This window comes from Eumetopias jubatus, unplaced genomic scaffold, assembly GCF_037043125.1.
Source record: "Eumetopias jubatus isolate StellerSeaLion01/CBP00866 unplaced genomic scaffold, mEumJub1_p1.0 scaffold_14, whole genome shotgun sequence".
Taxonomy (NCBI): Eukaryota; Metazoa; Chordata; class Mammalia; order Carnivora; family Otariidae; genus Eumetopias; species Eumetopias jubatus.
The window spans coordinates 2,430,580-2,448,326 of NW_028274820.1; the positions used below are offsets into that span (position 1 = coordinate 2,430,580).

General features: G+C 56.5%; 1 protein-coding gene across 4 annotated transcripts; it reads right to left on the bottom strand.

Moving 5' to 3' along the window:
- Positions 1-4,802: 4,802 nt before the first annotated feature.
- HUS1 (HUS1 checkpoint clamp component) lies at positions 4,803-16,246 on the bottom strand. 4 transcript variants are annotated; one of them, XM_028108869.2, is made up of 8 exons: positions 16,143-16,246; positions 15,098-15,225; positions 14,836-15,012; positions 13,662-13,769; positions 12,693-12,767; positions 8,461-8,560; positions 6,988-7,107; positions 4,803-5,021 (listed from the first exon to the last, which is right to left on the bottom strand). In XM_028108869.2, the coding sequence occupies exons 1-8, from the start codon at positions 16,192-16,194 to the stop codon at positions 4,939-4,941; spliced, it is 843 nt and encodes a 280-aa protein (XP_027964670.1). In that variant the 5' UTR covers positions 16,195-16,246; the 3' UTR covers positions 4,803-4,938. The 4 variants fall into 4 exon arrangements, with proteins under 4 accessions (XP_027964670.1, XP_027964672.1, XP_027964674.1 ...); XM_028108871.2 differs by lacking the exon at positions 6,988-7,107; XM_028108872.2 differs by lacking the exon at positions 4,803-5,021 and having other exon boundaries at positions 7,087-7,165.
- Between the last annotated feature and the right edge of the window lie 1,501 nt (positions 16,247-17,747).

The window sequence follows — 17,747 nt, forward strand, 5'->3', positions numbered from 1 at the left end:
GGCAAAGTCCTTGCAAAGTCCTTTTCCAGGTTCGAGGAACATCCGCCACTCCTGGCACTGGAAGAGCGACTGTCCTACACACTCACTCGCTGGATCAGTCCCTCTAGGATCTCCTCTTCTCCCCGCGGCTTCGAAAGAAAATTAAATGTCCCTAAGTCAGTATTTAAATGGATTTTTAAGGGATCATAAGTGATGCCTGGGGCGCTCTGGTCACCTGGGGGGTAGGGCTGCCATCCTGATGGCCTCACCTGGGCCCTAACTGTTCTCCCTCCTCCCCCCTCCCCCTCCTGCCTGCCCTCCCCCCTCCTACCCCCTTCCTCCCACCTCTCCCCTCTCCTACGCCCCCTCTCCTGCCCACTCCCTCCTCCCCCTCCCCCTCTCCACCTCCTCCCTCCCTTCTCTCCCCCTCTACCTCTTCTTCCCCCTTCCTTCTCGTCCCCCCTCCCTCCCCCTCTTCTCTCCCCCTCCCTCCCCCCTTCTCCCCCACACCCCCGTCCCTCTCCTTCTCTGCAAAGTCACAGGGACACTGACAGGACACAGTTCATCACAGAAGCCATTATTCAGGACTGAAGACTTCAGTGATCACTTTGATTTTTCTCTTACAAAATACATTATGAGCAGGAAAATAACATCACCACTCTTGCATTCACCTTGTTCCAAGGCAGTCATTAAGGAAAGCACAACACACAGATTGGGGGGATTCCGTAGGGTCCACGACACACACTGAACAGAGTAGGTCTGCGGCCGGCACCCCAGTGCTGCGTGAGCCCCGCCTGCTGGTGTCTTTCTTCCTTTGAGCCTCCATCTGGAGTAGCTTCTCCCTGAAATCTGCACCCATCAAAACTACTGTTACAGACAACCGATATACTGTAAAATAGAAATAACATCATCTTTGGAAGCCTTTGCTGTGTCCAACCACCCAGGCCATGTGATGAAAGTCAGACACTGGGTGTGCTCCTTCAAGGGGCTTCAGGACACACCCCTGCCCCTGGTTCCTCCGGGCAGGGGCCCCTCTAAGCCTCTGGAAGCTCCTGCACAGCCGAGCGGGAGCCACCACCAACTCTCCGGGTTACTTCAGACGTGTCCACTACGAAGGGAGGTGCCCTGCATCCCTAGGAGCAGTTGAGCCACCAAACACCCCCCAAATCACCCTGAGCGTGTGATGTGACAAGCCGGCACACTCCAGGCATTGGTGGAGCCCAGGCCGCAGGATCTGGGCCAGGGGGTGAAGGTGAGCGGGGGGCCGTGCCCCCCACCTCCTTGCAGGCTTGCCCCCAGTGGGAGGAGCAAGACAAAGGTACAAAAGCAGGAGGGGACGCCCTAGCCCAGTCCCACTGTCACCCTCCGGGCTCCTCCTGCTGCCTGAGGGTGGGGAGGACCCCACCCAGAAAACCAGCCCTGCGGTTTCCCTCCCTAAGGAGGATGGAGGGGCTCTGGTCACCCTCTGCCAGGAGTGCAGCACTGTGGTCAGGGTGTGCTGGGAAGTGCTGATCAGACCCTCCTGGGCGCCACTGGGCAGGCCCACAAGGACGGGGTTCTGGTTTCTAACCCCCCTCCGCCACTCAGAAAATCCCTGAGGGCTGCGCTCCCTTCAACCCCACAGGGGCGGCCTCTGAGATGCTAAACCCGGGACGGGGCGGGACGGGAACGCAGAGCCAGCGTCTCCCCACGTCCTCCCGCATCTCCCCGGGTCTCTGAGGGAACCAGGGCTCACTCAGCAGGGCTCAGGGGAGGGGCCTCAGCCCCGGGCTCCCAGGGGTCTTCCCTCCGGGCATCACAGATGTGCGAAGCACCCCCCACCCCAGCCCGGTAGCCTGGGCCCCAGCGGCTGTCACGCTCTCCTCACCACGGACGCGGCTACCCCCGGGTTGGCTCCTTCGCAGGCCGGGAAGCAATCGTTCTGCAGTGCACTGTTACCTTGTTGATGCACGACTCAGGGACTCAGCGCTGTGACCCTCCTGTGATTTCAACACGACGCCTGAGAGTTTACTTTTCTACTCAGGAAAGGACACGCGTGAAGACGAAGAGTCTCAAGGCCAATGGTGAGGAAACTGCCTTTGCCAGCGATTACGGACTGCATTCAGATAATAAATATTGTTACTCAGTCCCTAAAAAATAATTTATTTTTTTGTTACAAAACCGATTATAAGAGTTTCAGAAAATACTTAAGTTTACAAAGACCGAAATGAAACATCCACAAATAATCAGGTTTAAGTGCTGGTGTATATTTTTCCAACCTTTTTCTAACACACACACACACACACATGATCATTCTCAGAACCGGAATCTGACGGTAACACACCTGTAACTACACATCCTAACACTGAGCCACATCAGTACACTGTTTCTGTAACGTTACTTTTAGAGCAGGAATACTGGCACACGACAGACTATTTAACAAATCCCCTAGGGATTCATATTTAGGATACTTCAGGATTTTGTAGTACAAGAATACTAGAACACCTTTGATTATAATCTCTGCAGAAATTCCTATAATTAGAAGTATTGGGTTGAAGGGCACACCAGACTTTTTAAGGCTTTCCACACACAGTCAATACCCAACCGGACCCCAGGGTATCTGTGGGGTTAATGTAGCCTCTCATCCCATCTGGACAGACTTCCCGCCTCCTGGCTCAAGGAGGACTCTGAGAAGCTGAAAAACCCACCGGAGCTTGGGCTTTCTTTCAGACCCCCCACTGGAATCCACATTCAAGGACACGATTGTGTCTTTTCAAAATGCAGCTGCACCCATTGGGCGACATCCACCAAGAACAGGAATGCCACTCAGCGTCTTCACCACCTGGACAGAACCACGCATCCGGCCCAGGAAAACACGGAGGCCAAGTGCCAGGGTCGCTTGAGTAGGTCTTTGCCAGGCCCGGGGGGACCCGGGAGGAGGGTGACGAGTCACCGGACATTAGTCACGAGGTGCTGGGTCAGGGATTCTTAAACACGTCTGAGCCTGAGCACCAGGGACATCCCCATACAATCACAGCCAGCAGAGCGTGTCTCTAAAGTGCAGGACACGGGCGAGAGACCTCAGCACTGGGAGGTGTTAGTCTTGAAAATAGGTTACCTGTTCAAATCATACTCATGTTTCCAAGCTAGGCTAACAGAACTTCACCGTGGTACACTGCTCAGTAAAGCAGCACGGTGGCTTCCCTAAGCCCATGGCGGGGGGCCATCCTCGGTCAAGGCTCCAAGGGGCTGAGGCCCAGGCCAGCATGAAGCAAGGAGTGCTGCCGAGAAGCAGAAACAGACACCCCCACACCCTGACCCCCAAGGACGGCCTGCGTGGCCATGCGCACACGGAGACTCGGGCTGTCCCTAAAACCATCACAATCAGGTATTGTTTAAACAGACACTATATAAATCAGAGGGAAATTACATGTGGTTTTAGGACATCTTAGAAATTGCAAGCGAAGCTGCCTTACTAAAGCAGAGTTATAACGAAGACCCTCTTCCCAGACTCATGAAATGATTGGTGGACACTGAGTCTGAAACGCAGGACTCATTATTCCGGCCACGCAGCGGAGCCTGGAGGAGAGGGTTACCGATCGCAAGTCAGACGCCTGGATCCTAATCCCATTCACGGGCCGTGTGGCCCCGGGCAGGCCACGAGATCCACTCTGCCAAATAATCTGCCAGAATCTCAAGTATCTGTGCAACTCTGGCTGGACAGGCCCTGCCCACACCCCGGATGCCTAAGGACAAGATGCCAGAAATATGCATGCTACGCGCTGGGGCAGAGAACCGAGCACGCGCGCCATCAGACAGGTGAAGAGAGGGGCCGTTTTACCACTAACTTATACTAGAACCAGTATTTTATTTCATTATACATTAAACATCATTTAAATAATCAGAAGGCACCAATTTCCCGGATCGGTAACTGACTACTACATTTTCTTTAACCAAAAAAAAAGAAAAAAATTTATGAACTATTTTCAGACCTTGCTTCATCGAACATCATGATTTCTAAGTTTTACCGCGGCAGCCAAAGAGAGGAGAGAGGCTTGAAAATGAAAATGGTATGCTGGCTTTCAAGAGTTACCTGAACAAGTATTACATCTTACGTGAACTCCCGTTGATAAGCATCCGAAGATGGGCTCAAATACTGGTTCTGGTTTGACCCCGTACTCAGAAAAGGCCACAAAAGAATGTTCCACTTGCGCAGTTCCCCCTTCTTCCTCTTACCCTAGACCACGGCCTCGCTGCTCGGCTCTGTCACGGGAGTTAAAACACTGTTCACAGTGTCCCATCCACAGGGCAGAGGAGACTCCCCCACCATGGGATGTGATGAGACAGGCGTGAGGGATGAGGAAGCAGACCCAGCAGGGCCCAGGCCGGCTCGCCCGTGCAAACAGACACACAGACGTAGTCTCAGCCCTGAACACAGGCTCGCGGAGCTCTTCTTTGTCTAAATGCACAGGTGTGCTTTCCAGAATGACCGAGCGCTACGTGTGGAAGACGGGTGGTAAGGACCGTAACTGGGGACCCACACGGGTTTCAGGAACCCTGGCAGGTCCAGCAGCTGAGCCCAGGGACTCTGGCCTTCACGGGCACGGCCCCCAGGCTCCACGTGCCGCAGTCGGACACCCCCGGACAGCCCCCTGCTGCTCTGGGGGACCTCTGCGTGCCCCAGGCAGCGGGAGCGCAGCCCCGGCCAGTTATCAGGCTCCGAGGAGCAGAGCCAGAGTTGGACAGTGTCTGGGAGCCTCAACCTACCTGAAGTCTGGATAAATACATGCTTTTGTCCCCATTTTCCATGTCTTGACAACAAAAGAGACACGAGAACAAAGAAGTCATATAAAGTAGTATGTTTATCCAACTGTCTTCCATGAACTCAATTTTTAGCTAAAAGATCACGGAGGGAAGAGAAGTAGAATGGACAGATGTGCGTGGCCGTGAAGACACATCGCTCCCGGGCTGCAAGGAGGTCTAGGAGAAAGCCGGGATGAAGTACTGCAGGGAAACGTCTTCATGCAGCAAATCAAAATGGATAATCTTGTTCCTGACAATGTCTGCGGAGAGAAGAAAACCCGTCACCGCGAAGACCCCTCTCCCTGAGCCCCTACGTCACCTCCTGGAGCCCGGCCTCCCCGCGCTCCGCTCCCCGCCGCGGGACCGGCCCGCAGGCAGTGGGGACAAGGCCCAGGACTTTGGCGAAAAGGCCCCATTTACTGAAATCAGGATCCTTCCAGGAAAATGCAGTTTCCTACCCAAGGGCAACCTAAGTGTGCAGAGAAGGCCCAGCACCAGGGCCCACCTCCCCCAGGGCACACATGCGGTGTGTGCCAAGGTGTAGGAGGGGTGCATATCGTGCCGAGGCCCAGGTCGGGCACTGCGCAGGGTGAAGGGCAAACTCCCCGGGGGGCCGCTCGGTTCAACCGCAGTGAGAGGCGGAGACGGGAGTGGCACAGGGAGCCGAGGGCAGGCTGCTCTCCAGGCCTCCGAGGCCAGCAGCTGGGACCACATGGAGCCCATTAGGGTGGGCCAGGCCAAGTGCCAGGCCGAAGAGGGACTGGTCCCAGGGGACGGGGGGTGGGGAAGGGGCACAGCACCAGCAGAAACACCCCCCAGGAGAGGCGGCAGGTGGAGACGGAGGGCGTGGGGGCAGTGGATCAGACACCTGGAAGATGCCACCCCAGGGGAAGAAACTACTGGCAGGAAAGGGTAGGAGAAATCCAAATCCAAATTTTGCTGTGCCAAAATCTCCTGGTCCATCTCTGCCACTTTTGGGGACCCTTAAGTCCCCTTTCCGAGGGCACCAGGAGCTCAGCTGGCCACCTGGCCCAGAACCAAGAAAGCCCTCTGTCCTCAGTGGTCCACGAGGGCATGCTCAAGGGCAATGCCACCCCACCACCGGGCTGCTGCTCTGCACGGGGCACGGCTGGGTTACCCTGGAGCCATGCAAAGGGCTCGCCAGGACCACAGCCAGCAGCCTGTCTGGAGCTCGTCAGCAGATGCGGGGGCCGTCTTAAGCCTGCGCGGACCCCACGCTGAGGTGCAGCTCCCACCCTCAGCCCCAGGAACAGGCAACAGGCCAGGCCAAGGGCTCTCAGGATGCAGCGCATGGGGACACTGGCACCTGCCCCGGGACCCAGCCATTCCAGCGTCTCCATCCCTAACCCGGGCCCTCTGTCCTCCGCACACCACCTCCTGTGCCCCATCACCCCATCTAGTGCCTTCTGAACGCGCTAACTGCCTTCCTGTGATTTGCTTCGCTGCATGTCTCTCCTTCTGGAGGGCTGTCGTTCCTTGGCACAGGGCCCTAGAATTCTCTATTCCTTGTCTTGAGTGCTGGCAATCTGCCAACTGTCAGGTGCACACCTGGGCTGTGCTCAGCTCCACTCCCTGGTGGCCGAGTGCTCAACCTGACAGTTCTTCCATGAAAGGCGGACCTCCCTCTTCGTTGCCCAGGAGACAGAAAAAGCCTTAAAGAGTTCGGGGGCGAGTAAGCCCTTCCTCATGTGCCAATAACTGACGAGAGCCGAGAGGCAGGTGCACAGCTGAGTTAGACGGGGTCAACCCCGATCAAGGGACCACTGTGAAAAATCAGGAGGCGAGAGGAAGCCGGACGCCCAGATATGGGACAACTGCAGGAACTGCTCAGGTTTAGACCCGGAAAGGCAACAAAGGCAGAGCAGGGGACCTTCAGTCCAAGCACAATTTATGGGGTCAGAGGCTCCTCGCGTCCGGTCAGACCAACACGGCAGGACTGGACGACGGGCACCCGTTCTCCGGAAGCTTCTCCCCAGGTACACACGCCCACATGACGGCCAGGTGAGGCGGCCACAGCCCCGTGCCAAGCCAGCGTGGCGGTGGGCCACCAGGAGCTGCTGAATCCAGGAAAACCCAGACCCCCACCTGCCCTAGAGCACCGGGTCCCTGCGGCTGAGCTGTGTCTGCGCTACGAGACCGCGTACCGCCACGAGCCTGCCTCTGATTACGGAATCGGAAACGTGAACAAGATCCCCGCGCACTCACTGCACACGGCCTTCGTGGGATTCACTTGCTGCCCAGCGAGGAACTGCAGGAGCTTCCGGATATCTATGTGCACCTCAGCCATCTGCTCTGGGTCTCTATCCTGAGAGGCATCTTCAGAGGCTACAAAGACATGAACAGCTCGGGACGAGACAGGGAAGCCGGGGCAGCATGATGACAGCTGAAATGAATGATTTACGTTTTCGCTGGCTGGCGCAGCCTGGAGACACCACCAAGGAGTGAACACCGTCACTGGCCAAGCAAGCAGGTACCAAGTCCTTCTCTCTAAAATGCTAGGCAAATTCCCAGCGAATCTTCCTTTACAGTGTCCTGAAATATGACCCACTCTCCCCATTTTGGTCCAAGAAACCGGTCCCTATTAGTTCCCTGAAACGTACTGAGGAGCAGGACCACACAGAGCTGACCCAAGACCGCTCCTTCGAAAGGGGAATGAAAAGAAAGAAAAGATCCTTTCGACCCTGGGCAAGCATCAGAGACAAGACCCTTACTGTAATTTATTAAAATAAACCAAGTAACACTGAAAGCAGTCATTTCACCCAGCACTTAGCAAAGCCTTAATCGTGTGCACTTCACTTGGCATACACGCTTCACTATAAAGTAAAACCCTTTGCTGTGCCACTCTGATGGGCCTTTGATAACCCAACCTGCACTTACATATTTTAACTGCAAAGTGGTGGGTCTATCGTGTGGTTAAGAATATGCGTGGCGGGGGGGCGCCTGGGTGGCTCAGTTGGTGAAGCATCTGCCTTCAGCTCTGGTCATGATCTCAGGGTCCTGGGACGGAGCCCCACGTTGTTAGTCTCTACGCTCAGTGGGGAGTCCGCTTCTCCCTCTCCCTCTGCCCCTCCCCCCACTCACTTTCTCTTTAAAATAAATAAAATCTTGAGGGGAAAAGAAAAGAACATGCGTGGGACTAATCCAGTTTGCACATCATCAGCGGACTTCCCGGGGCCCCGCCCGCCAACCGCTCTAGCACCCTCTAAGTGCGCCGTCCCTGGCCACGAGCTCTGTGGGCACCACTCGGGTCCCCCCTGTTCCCCCAGTCTGGTCAGTTACCCTGTCCTTTGCCGCTACTAAATTGGTCCCATGGTCTTTGTTACTGTGTAGGGGAAGAAAACTGGGGTCAGGCAAGGAAAGCTGCCACCTGCTAATCTAATTTCGTAAATACTAGGGGCTAAAAGTGGGAGGAAGCAAACCTTGTCTACGTCATGCCATTCCAGGTGAAAAATGGGCAGAACAGGCTAGACCCAGAACCAGGGTCCCCCAGGGACCACTGGGGCAGGTGCCACTCCTCAGGCCGGGGAGACCGACCTTCCCCGCGTGGGCCTCAGCTGCCTGTTCCCTCCCCAGGCATGAAACTGAGATTTCTCCCATTTTCCAGGCAGAGAGCTCAGCAAGCTGTGCCACCCGAAACAATGTATTACACGCAAAAACATGAACCAGCAAAAACCTTACCTGACTGAGGGTTCCCCAGATCTTTAAAGTGAGTTGTAACACACACTAGTTCTGTTTCTATTTTCAAGTTCAATTCTCCACTTAGGTTTGCTTCGATAATCTGCAAAGTGAGTATTTTACATTCTTAAGAAAAGGGAAGCAAAAGGGGAGGGGGGGACATCAGCTTCTGCCAAACCAGGTGACGAGGCAGCCCCATAGCCCCAGACCACTCCCGACGGCAGCGAGACCCACTGGGCCTCTGCAGACCCGGGGCATTCCAAAACCCCCACTGGAAGCAGTGGAACTGGCAGAGGGCACGGGAGGCCTGACCCCAGCCCCAGGGAAGAGCCAGCGGTGACAGGACGCCTCAGGAGCAAAAGCGCAGGTGAGCAGAACGGGGACATGAGGTTTACGGGGGGGAAGACAGACAGAGAGAGGTCGTGATGCCGAAGGGGACGCTACGGGGGGGGGGGGGAAGACAGACAGAGAGAGGTCGTGATGCCGAAGGGGACGCTACGGGGGGGGGGGGGGAAGACAGACAGAGAGAGGTCGTGATGCCGAAGGGGACGCTACGGGGGAGGCAGCGTGCTGTGCTCACAAGGGACAGAGAACCCTAAGTTCTCGAGCTCAAACCGTGCTGGTCCCACTCCCACCCCGAAAATGAAAACCCGTCCTCTAAGAGGATTCCTGGTAGGACTGTAGTCAAGCCCCACACCAAGACCTTCAGGAAAGACAGAAACAGCGGCCGAAGGGCGCGCTCGGAGACACAGAGCGGAAGGGACCCCATCAGGACCCGTGGGGGGAAAACACCAATGACAGAAGGGAGAACGCAGAGCCCGAGGCAGAGTCAGGGGAGCTCAGAAGTGCCTGGCCAGGCCTCACGCAGGCACAGGCGGACTCGGAAAGGGAAGGACACTTCACCAGCGGAGACCAGACCGGAAGGACGGGAGCAGGCGGGCCCCGCAGTGGGCAATGAGGCAGTGAGGACGACACACAGGACCCAGAGACTGCCCGGCAGCAACAGAGACCGAAGGGCCTGACGGGGACCCCAGTGAAACACAAGGAGGACTTGCAGTCCACAGGGAGCCCCGGAAACGGGGGGGTGGGGGGCAAAGCGCGGGAAGGGACGCACCTACAGGGGACACTGCCCGCGCTCCGGGACCGGGGGGACTGGGGGCTGCTGCCCGCGCGCTAAGGAAAACCGGCCGGAGCGGCTCACAGCGGCTCCAGAGAAGGTCCCTCGCCACGCCTGTCCCACCACGAAAGCCACACTACTCACAGTGACGCAGAGAGAGCACGCGGCGCAAGCCAGAGTGGCCCATCCCGCCAAGCTGACCTCGCCCAGACGGGGACACGAAGCAACGCGGCTCCCGCAAGTCCCTCCCAAGTGGCCCGCTAGCCAACAGCTCGACGAGCCCACAGGCCGTCTGCTGTCCCTACAGGGTGCAAACGGCACCCCACACCTACAGGGGGCTGTGGGGGCAGAGTCCTGGGGAACCGCTCTACACTCTGACAACGGAGACGTGGTGCACCGGCTACAAGCGGGAGGGGAACGTGGAAGTTAGACGCTCACCCACGGCCTTATTCTTTAAACGGCCTAAGCTGTATCCTAACCACCACCACAAAACCTTGAGAACTTCCTGGGAACATAACCCCTTCTTTAAAAACCAAGCTCACGGGTTGGGCTCGGTGACCTGGGCTCGGTGACAGGCGCCGGCCGCTCTCTGGTACCCGCCTCCCGCCCTCCCTTCCCATCCCTGCCCGTGACGTTTCCAAGGTCACACACAGCACTCCTTTCAAGCTCCAGACTCCCCCACCAACCAGTGGGCTTTTGTAAGGGGACAAGATCCACCAGTGAAGTTCAGAGCTCCACCCTTGGCACGGTGTGCTGCTCTCCAGGATGTCGGCACCTGCCCCTTCCTAAAGGCCGCAGGTCTTCGGGAATCCACGTAGCCGTTTGCAAGGCGGAGGTCTGTTCACCCACCAACACAGGACGCCCGTGGGAAGACATGCGGGGTGGCAGAGGTCTGAGACCGGGGGGCAGTGGAAGGCGCCCTGCCCACACGGCTCTGGGGCCACCACGTCTCTATACATCATGAGCATGGTCTAGTATTCCTCATTCCTGTTCCTTAACAGTGGTGAACTCTTGAGTATTTCTCGTTCTAGAAACAAACGTGAAAACCTGTCTGAACTTGAGTGAGCACTTATCTCTGAGGATTGTTTTTTTTTAAGATTTTATTTTTAACTCAACTCTACCCCCAATGTGGGGCTTGAACTCATGACTATGAGACCGTGAGTGGGAGGCCCACCAGAAGCCGGGCACAGACTCACATGCTCCACGGACTGAGTTGGCCAGGCACCCCAGAGGCTTTGGAAATTAAATAGAAAACAGCCCTCCAACTAACCGTTGCATCATCTCAGAAACGTGCCCTCAAATGTTAAGTATTTGCTGTCAACTTTATAAGTGAACCTAGAAATATGCTGTCGTATTTCTAAGCCCACCCTCCTGGAATCCAGAAACAATGCCTGACTGAAATAATATAAAACCACCTGTGGGTTCTCATTGCTTTTGAAAAACTGATTTATATAAAGATTTAATTCAGGAAAGCAGCTTGCCATGGTTTGAGACTCACTTCAGCCCTCCAGGCTGTTCTCGGCTTTCTTCCAAGTCCTAACACCCAAGTGATTCCACATTAAACCCCCTCCCTGAGCACCCCCAGTGTCACCCCACCAAAACGCAGTGAAGGAAGGAATGAAGGGCTGGTTCTCTGAGCACTGGTCACTGTCATCGGGAACACCCCCCACTCCAGCGTTTCTCTCTCTCTTACGGGTCTGGATAACACCTTACTTCTTCCCGCGATTTCTTGACTGATAATCACCTATCACTTCTGGAAGACGGACCCGGTGTGCTGGGCACCCAACAGGAAGTGCCTCTCTGCGCCCAGAGAGCAGCAAGGCCCCGGCAAAGCCACGCTATCCTGCCCACTTCCGGTGACACCTGGCACGGGTCCCACGGGCTGCACGATGCGGCTGGGAAGGGTCCCGCACCTGTGTGGCCCTGAGGACTCCCCCTTTGTCACCATGTCACGACCCCGTCACTCCTAATTTAACCACGAAGCTGACGTGTGGCTCTGCGAACGTGCTTCTGAGCCAGGAGGCGAGGCAGAGCAGGAAAGAATTCCCACCACGGCCCCGGACACGGTGCCTGGAAGCACATCGGGACCGGGTCCCAGACCCCGGCACACACCTCCTGAACCAAAACCTCAGCTGGCCTCACGAGACCCCAGAAGCTGGAGCGGGAGGGGGACCACCGGAAGCCTGGCGTGGTCTCCTGCCCGCCCGTGCAGTTCTCCCCTGCTCCTGCACGAGTGCTCCGCGCACCACCCCACGGGCCGCATTCTTTCCTGCAGGAGGTGGGGAAAGGGCGAGGGTCTCAGCGAGGGCGCCAGAGCACCTCCGGGCTGAGCCCCTCCCTTTCCACTCTTTCTCTCCCTACGACCTTCAGACGCAGAATTCTAGTCACCAAGTCATGCTCACTGTGCGTCTGGCCACTCTGGAACACACTTTCCACCGAGTATGCTAGACTGGAGCAGCCATGCCATGAAATCTCTGTTTTTACACATTCTGGAGGTACAAAAAACACCTCTGATGACTCTGTCTGGGCCACTTTGCTGAGTCATTTCCACTGGACCGAAAGAACCAACCACCAGAGCCTCGGATTAATTGCCCTGCCTCTTCCCTCCTGGGCCACTCTGAGCCTCTCGGAGGTGCCCAGAGCCGGCCCAGAGGACGCTCCCAGCCTGACAACCGGAGCCACAGGAGCCACAGGAGCACGTGGACATTCTGGGCAGAGCCCTGCCTCAGGACACTCCACTCCCGGCCACAGCACCGGTGATTCCGTCGAGAGAGACACGTTAGCAGATGAAATATGCAATGTGCTGTCCAAGGAACCAAGGCCCGAACTGACGAACGTACTCTCAATGTGCCATGGAGATAAACAGGAGGGACGAAGGCAAACACGGAACTCTCCCCGGTGAAGGGGGTGGAGAAGCGCTCGGACAGGGATCCACAGGCGGCTGTGGGTCGGCGGGCTCTGCACACAGGCCAGGTCCCGGGAGCCCCCGGGACACCACGGGCTGCGCGTAAAGGCATCCACGCCTCCGCCAGGCCAGGCCTCCTCCCAGGGCACGCAGCCCGAATCGAACACTTCTGAAAGACGTGGACTACGCTTTTGTAAAGAAGGCATCACTTACAAGGTGATTGCTGATGTTTTTCATTTTTTCCACGATGCTCTTCATTGTCTTCAAGACTGGTAAATAAATACTAACCTACAAAACCAACAAGACACATCAGAAGTGTTAAAAACATGAACATGGTCAAGTACTGACAGGTGCTCGCTACCTGCATTTGGAATGTGTGTCTGCTTAAATGCTCTGAAATCCTGTTGGAAAGCTGTCTGAAAAAAGCTCCTTTCAAAACACGAAAAAAAAACACAACTTTTCAACTTTGCTCCCTCCTGCTGGCCTCTGGTTACCTGGGCGACCGTGTCCCTGGGGGCATCCTCCCAGGGCCAGGATGCAGCCCTTTAGCTGAGATGCCGCTGCACACGCCCAGGGGATGACACCCAGTGCCCGTGGGGGCCCGTCCTCTGAGGGGCCAGAGCCACGCGCCGGGCCTCCCCCCACCCTGACAGACGCTGCGAGCAAGTCTGGCCCCGGCGCTGGCACTGGGTTCCAAACGATGCCCAAGACGGCGCTGTCGGCGCAGGTGCCTTCCAGCAAGAGTCAATAGTCTACCCAATCTCCTCTCGACATTTCCTCCAGAAATTGTGAGCGAGAGGCAGAGGGCCCTTTGGTATCACTGTTCCTCTCAGGGGCTCTGGGATTCCTGCCAGCAGGACCGGAGGAGCCCCCCTCTTGGCCCCGCAAGTGCTAGGTTAGGTTAGTTTTACTCAAGCACGACGATCCAAGCACTTCGCTCTCCTGTGTGTAGAGTGGGGTGTTTCTACTATATGCAACACTGTCCTAAGATGTTTTACGTAAACAATGAAAGGCAAATACCGCAAGTTTTTTCCTGGGGTGTTCTTTAAAAATGACTAGTGTTTCCCCTCAGGTACTATACAATTTTTAAATAAAATATACTGTGAGCCCAGAACTAACATCAGGGAATTCTAATCACACCACAGAACACATCATGAGCGGAAGACGATGGGCCTCACTCACATCGGAGACTGGGACGGTAGGTTCTTGCAAATCCTTCCACAATTTTCTGGGAATCACCTTAACAGGGATGTCATGTGTCACAATGCGGCTACTGCTCGACACAGATAACTGCCAAGAGAAAAATTAAAACATATTTACATAGTGTCAACATTAAATAAGCAAACAGAGTAACCGAAGGATAAACAGACACTGATACCGAATCTAAGTGGAATGTTCTTAATTCCTTCATCAAAGTCTATTCACCAAATATTTATGGCGCACCTTTTCTGCTCCGAGTCCCGTAAGGAGTTGGACATGTGGTGAGTAAGACAGGTCGCCATGTTCCAGGGGCCCACGTGGGTCAATAAGCGAGAAACCAACACACACAGGCGTGTCTGCCTTCGGCTCAGGTCATGATCCCAGGGTCGTGGGATCGAGTCCCGTGTCAGGCTGCCTGTTTCTCCCTCTCCCTCTGCTGCTCCCCCTGCATGCTCTCTCTCTCTCAAATAAATAATCTTTTTTTAAAAAGCTGCAGTGTGAAGGAAGGTGGGGAGGAGCAGCACCAGGCTGCAGGTTTCAGGGAGGCAGAAGGGGAGACATTCCAAGCAGGAGCCCCAGGGTCCCCAAAGTCTGGGAGCTGGGCAAAAAGGGGACACTCTGGGAAACCATTTGGACGGTGGTAGTTGGCGATTTGGCTCCAAGACAGGTGGGGCCAGGAGTGCAGGGCTCTGGACATCACCGTAAGAAGGCATGTGAACGCTGTCCTGTGAGCCAGGAGAGCCTGTGGGGTGTGTGTCCCGAGGAGAGCCGGGTGATAGAGGCTTCTGGAAGCAGCACTGAAGATGTGTGCATTCTGGGAGAACAAGAGGTCACCCAAAGGCGTCACAAAGGAGGTGGGGGAAAACCCTTCCACGGTGGAACTGGATGGAAAGCATGATTCTGTGCGGGGTTACGCAGACATGAGAAGGTGCAGGAGTGCTCTGGTTCGGGAAAAGGCAGGGTCCCAGCTGAATGCAATATGACCACAACACTATTAAAATACGAGGAAGCCTGACTCCAACAGAAAGCAAGTACGTGTGCACACATCTTTCCTTTTAATAAAACCAACTAGCTTTCTCCATATCGTTGAAAAGCCTAGATTTACAGGCACTTGCATCCCTTCTGGGAAGTGTCCGAAATGCTCCCTCCTACTCACCAGCTCTATAGAGACCGTGAGGCAGGGAAAGTGTTTATTCGTCAGCTTGATCTTCAAGGCTCTGGCATTCTGGGCCGTTTTCAACGCTCGAGATAAATTTTCCGACAACAGCTCTAAATAGATGGCGTTGTTTTCCGCAGACACCCCCTCCATTTGGAATTCACTGAAGAAGTTCTCCTAAGGGAAGGAAAAGAAGGGACCTGTGTGGCCTCTCCGGCGGCCTAGGGGTGGCGTTCCCAGGCCTCCAGCACCGTCTGCTCACCTGTTCCAGCTCACACCACATGCTCACCCCTCCGCTGGCCGCTTTGTCCGAGACGATGAAGTTCAGCTTCTGCGGGCTGATGCGGAGCGTGCAGGTTTTGGCAAGCTTGGCTATCGTGGCGCTGACCCCTGCGGCAGGGTAAAGCGAGGAATCAGCGGGAAGCACATCGAGTGTCCCAGAGCTTAACTCAGCTGGGACGGCGGCATCGGCCTGGTGACACTGCCCGGTGGGAAGACAACCCTGTCTGTTGGTTCCCCCGGGGAAAGCCCTCTGCTACCGAGGTCATGCGGGCCTCCCCACAGCCCTGCCAGGTGTGGCCGGATGAGGAAAGCCAGCTGGGGGGTTAACTGGCCCCTAGCTGAGGGCTTCACTCACTCAACCCGCACTGAGGCCCGCAGGGGGCTGCAGCCTGGGGGCCAGAGCCAGGCCGGGCACCCGCAGGACCCACGGCCCCCGGGGCCCCACCACCAAGGCACGTCGGCGCCCGAAGCTACGTGATCCAAATCAACTTGGGGAATAAGCCTTGGCACCTTGGCACCTGATCTCCTGCCTGCCAGGCCCCAGCCCCGACCAGCCCCTCCACCCCGGGGAAGCCCCATCCGCCTCCATGGCTCCCTGCTGACGGGCACTCTCGCCGCTCTGGCCCCACACCCCGCGTTCCCGCGGCCCCCAGGCCCCATCCCCGCCCCTGCCCATCGCCCCGGGCGCGCGCGCCCCCTGCGCCCCCCTCCGCCCCCCTGCGCCCCCCGCGGCGGACGCGGTCTCCTCCGCCCCCCTCCGCCCCCCGCGCCCCCCCGGGCGCGCGCCCCCTGCGCCCCCCTCCGCCCCCTTCCGCCCCCGCTCCCCCTGCGCCCCCCTCCGCCCCCCTCCGCCCCCCTGCGTCCCCCTCCGCCCCCCCCTGCGCCCCCCTGCGCCCCCCTCCGCCCCCCGGCGCCCCCCGCGGCGGACGCGGCCTCCTCCGCCCCCCTCCGCCCCCCCCCGCGCCCCCCCGCGCCCCCCTCCGCCCCCCTCCGCCCCCCCGCGGCGGACGCGGCCCCCCGCTCACGCGTGAAGTGGTTCAGACAGGCCGCGTCCACGATCTTGGCCCGAAACTTCATGACGGGACGCGGGCCCGCGCTGGCCGTCGGTCGGAGGCGGCCCGGGTCTCCCCCTAAGCGTCCCGCCGGAAACGCCGCCGCGCGCGTATTGGTTCCGCCGCCCGGCCCGCCCCGGGGGAAGGCGGGGACCCAGGGTCACACTCGGGGCCACGCCCCCGGGGGAGGCGGGGTTGGGGGGCCGGGCCTCCGGGAGAGAGGGCGGAGAGGGTCTCACTCGGGGCCACGCCCCCGGGGGAGGCGGGTCCTGCGTCCCACTGCACCGCCCGGAGAAGGCGGGCCTGGGGTCAGGTCTCCGGGAGAAGCAGGTCCCGGGTCTCACTCGGGGTCACGCCCCCGGGGGAGGGGTGTCCCGGGTCTCACTCGGGGTCACGCCTCCTTGAAGGCGGGGTCCAGGGTCACACACTCTGGGTCGCATCCCCGGAAGGCGAGGTCGGGTTTCGGGCCGCATGCGGAGAGGTCGGAGCCCGGGGCCCCGTGCCCGTCGCCGCCGGGATGCAGTGGGGTCTGTGGTCGGGCCCGGGGCGGGCTGGTCTCGGCTCATGCCCCGGCGTGAGCAGCCTCTGCTGCTCGTGACCCCGCCGTCCTCAACCCCCAGGAATGAGACGTGCTCTGAGACTTCGCATTTTGAAAGAACCTTCTGACACCTCTTCCCAATTGTTGTAAAACATTACAAATGAAATCAGTGGTTTATTTATAAAGGATTAAATAAAATTATCACTTAAATGTATACCTCCCTGACCTAGGGCGGCTTTAGAACGCCCTCCTGGCTCTGATGACAGCACCTTGATGAGTTATGGTTTTACATCTAAATTTTTAAATTGGGATCGTTAACCCTTAAAAATAGAAGTCAGCTTTTTTTCACCAACAAAAAACATGGGTTTATTCACTGGAATAGAAGAAAGGAGAGGAATGCTATTTTGCGGAGAAGAAAGAGGAAACTGGGGAGAGTTGTCGGGAATGACCGTCTATCAGAGGAGAGCAGGATAAGCAAATAAGGGGAAAGCAAATAAGAACCTGCAAACTTGCTTTTAACCTGACATGTAGAATCAAGATGTGAAAAATATGAAGTATTTGAAATGTTGTAAAATACAAAAATTACAAACAATTCTGCCTATTTTAAGACTATAACGTGAAACTCAATTCTGGTCTACATTGTAATATAGAAGTGTTTACCAAACCAAATGTGATACAATGTCACTTTTAATTTTTTTGTGAACAAAACATACTTTTTTTATGGCATAAATTAATTTTAAAATAGACAAGTTATTACATGAGGTGGTTGCTGTGGAGATGACAGGAATATAAAGAATGTATCTAAATAAGCTTTGTAAACAATGTTTCATAGAATACTGATCTTCATTTTTATTTTTTTTAAAGGTTTTATTTTTAAGCAATCTCTAAACCCAATGAGGCTCGAACTCAGGACCCCAAGATCGAGAGTCACACGCTCCACCAACTGAGCCAGGCAGGAGCCCCTGATCTTTACTTTAAATGGCTTAATTTTATGCCATAAAAAATAAAACAATTTTTTAAACTTGCTAAGAAGACTTCCA

Excerpts from the sequence above, each read along its gene's own strand:
- HUS1 (XM_028108869.2), bottom strand. The coding sequence starts at position 16,194 with ATGAAGTTTCGGGCCAAGATCGTGGACGCGGCCTGTCTGAACCACTTC. Across the intron at positions 13,770-14,835 it reads TCACGGTCTCTATAGAGCTG|TTATCTGTGTCGAGCAGTAG; the intron begins GTGAGTAGGAGG and ends TTCTCTTGGCAG. Across the intron at positions 12,768-13,661 it reads CTACCGTCCCAGTCTCCGAT|GTTAGTATTTATTTACCAGT; the intron begins GTGAGTGAGGCC and ends TTGGTTTTGTAG.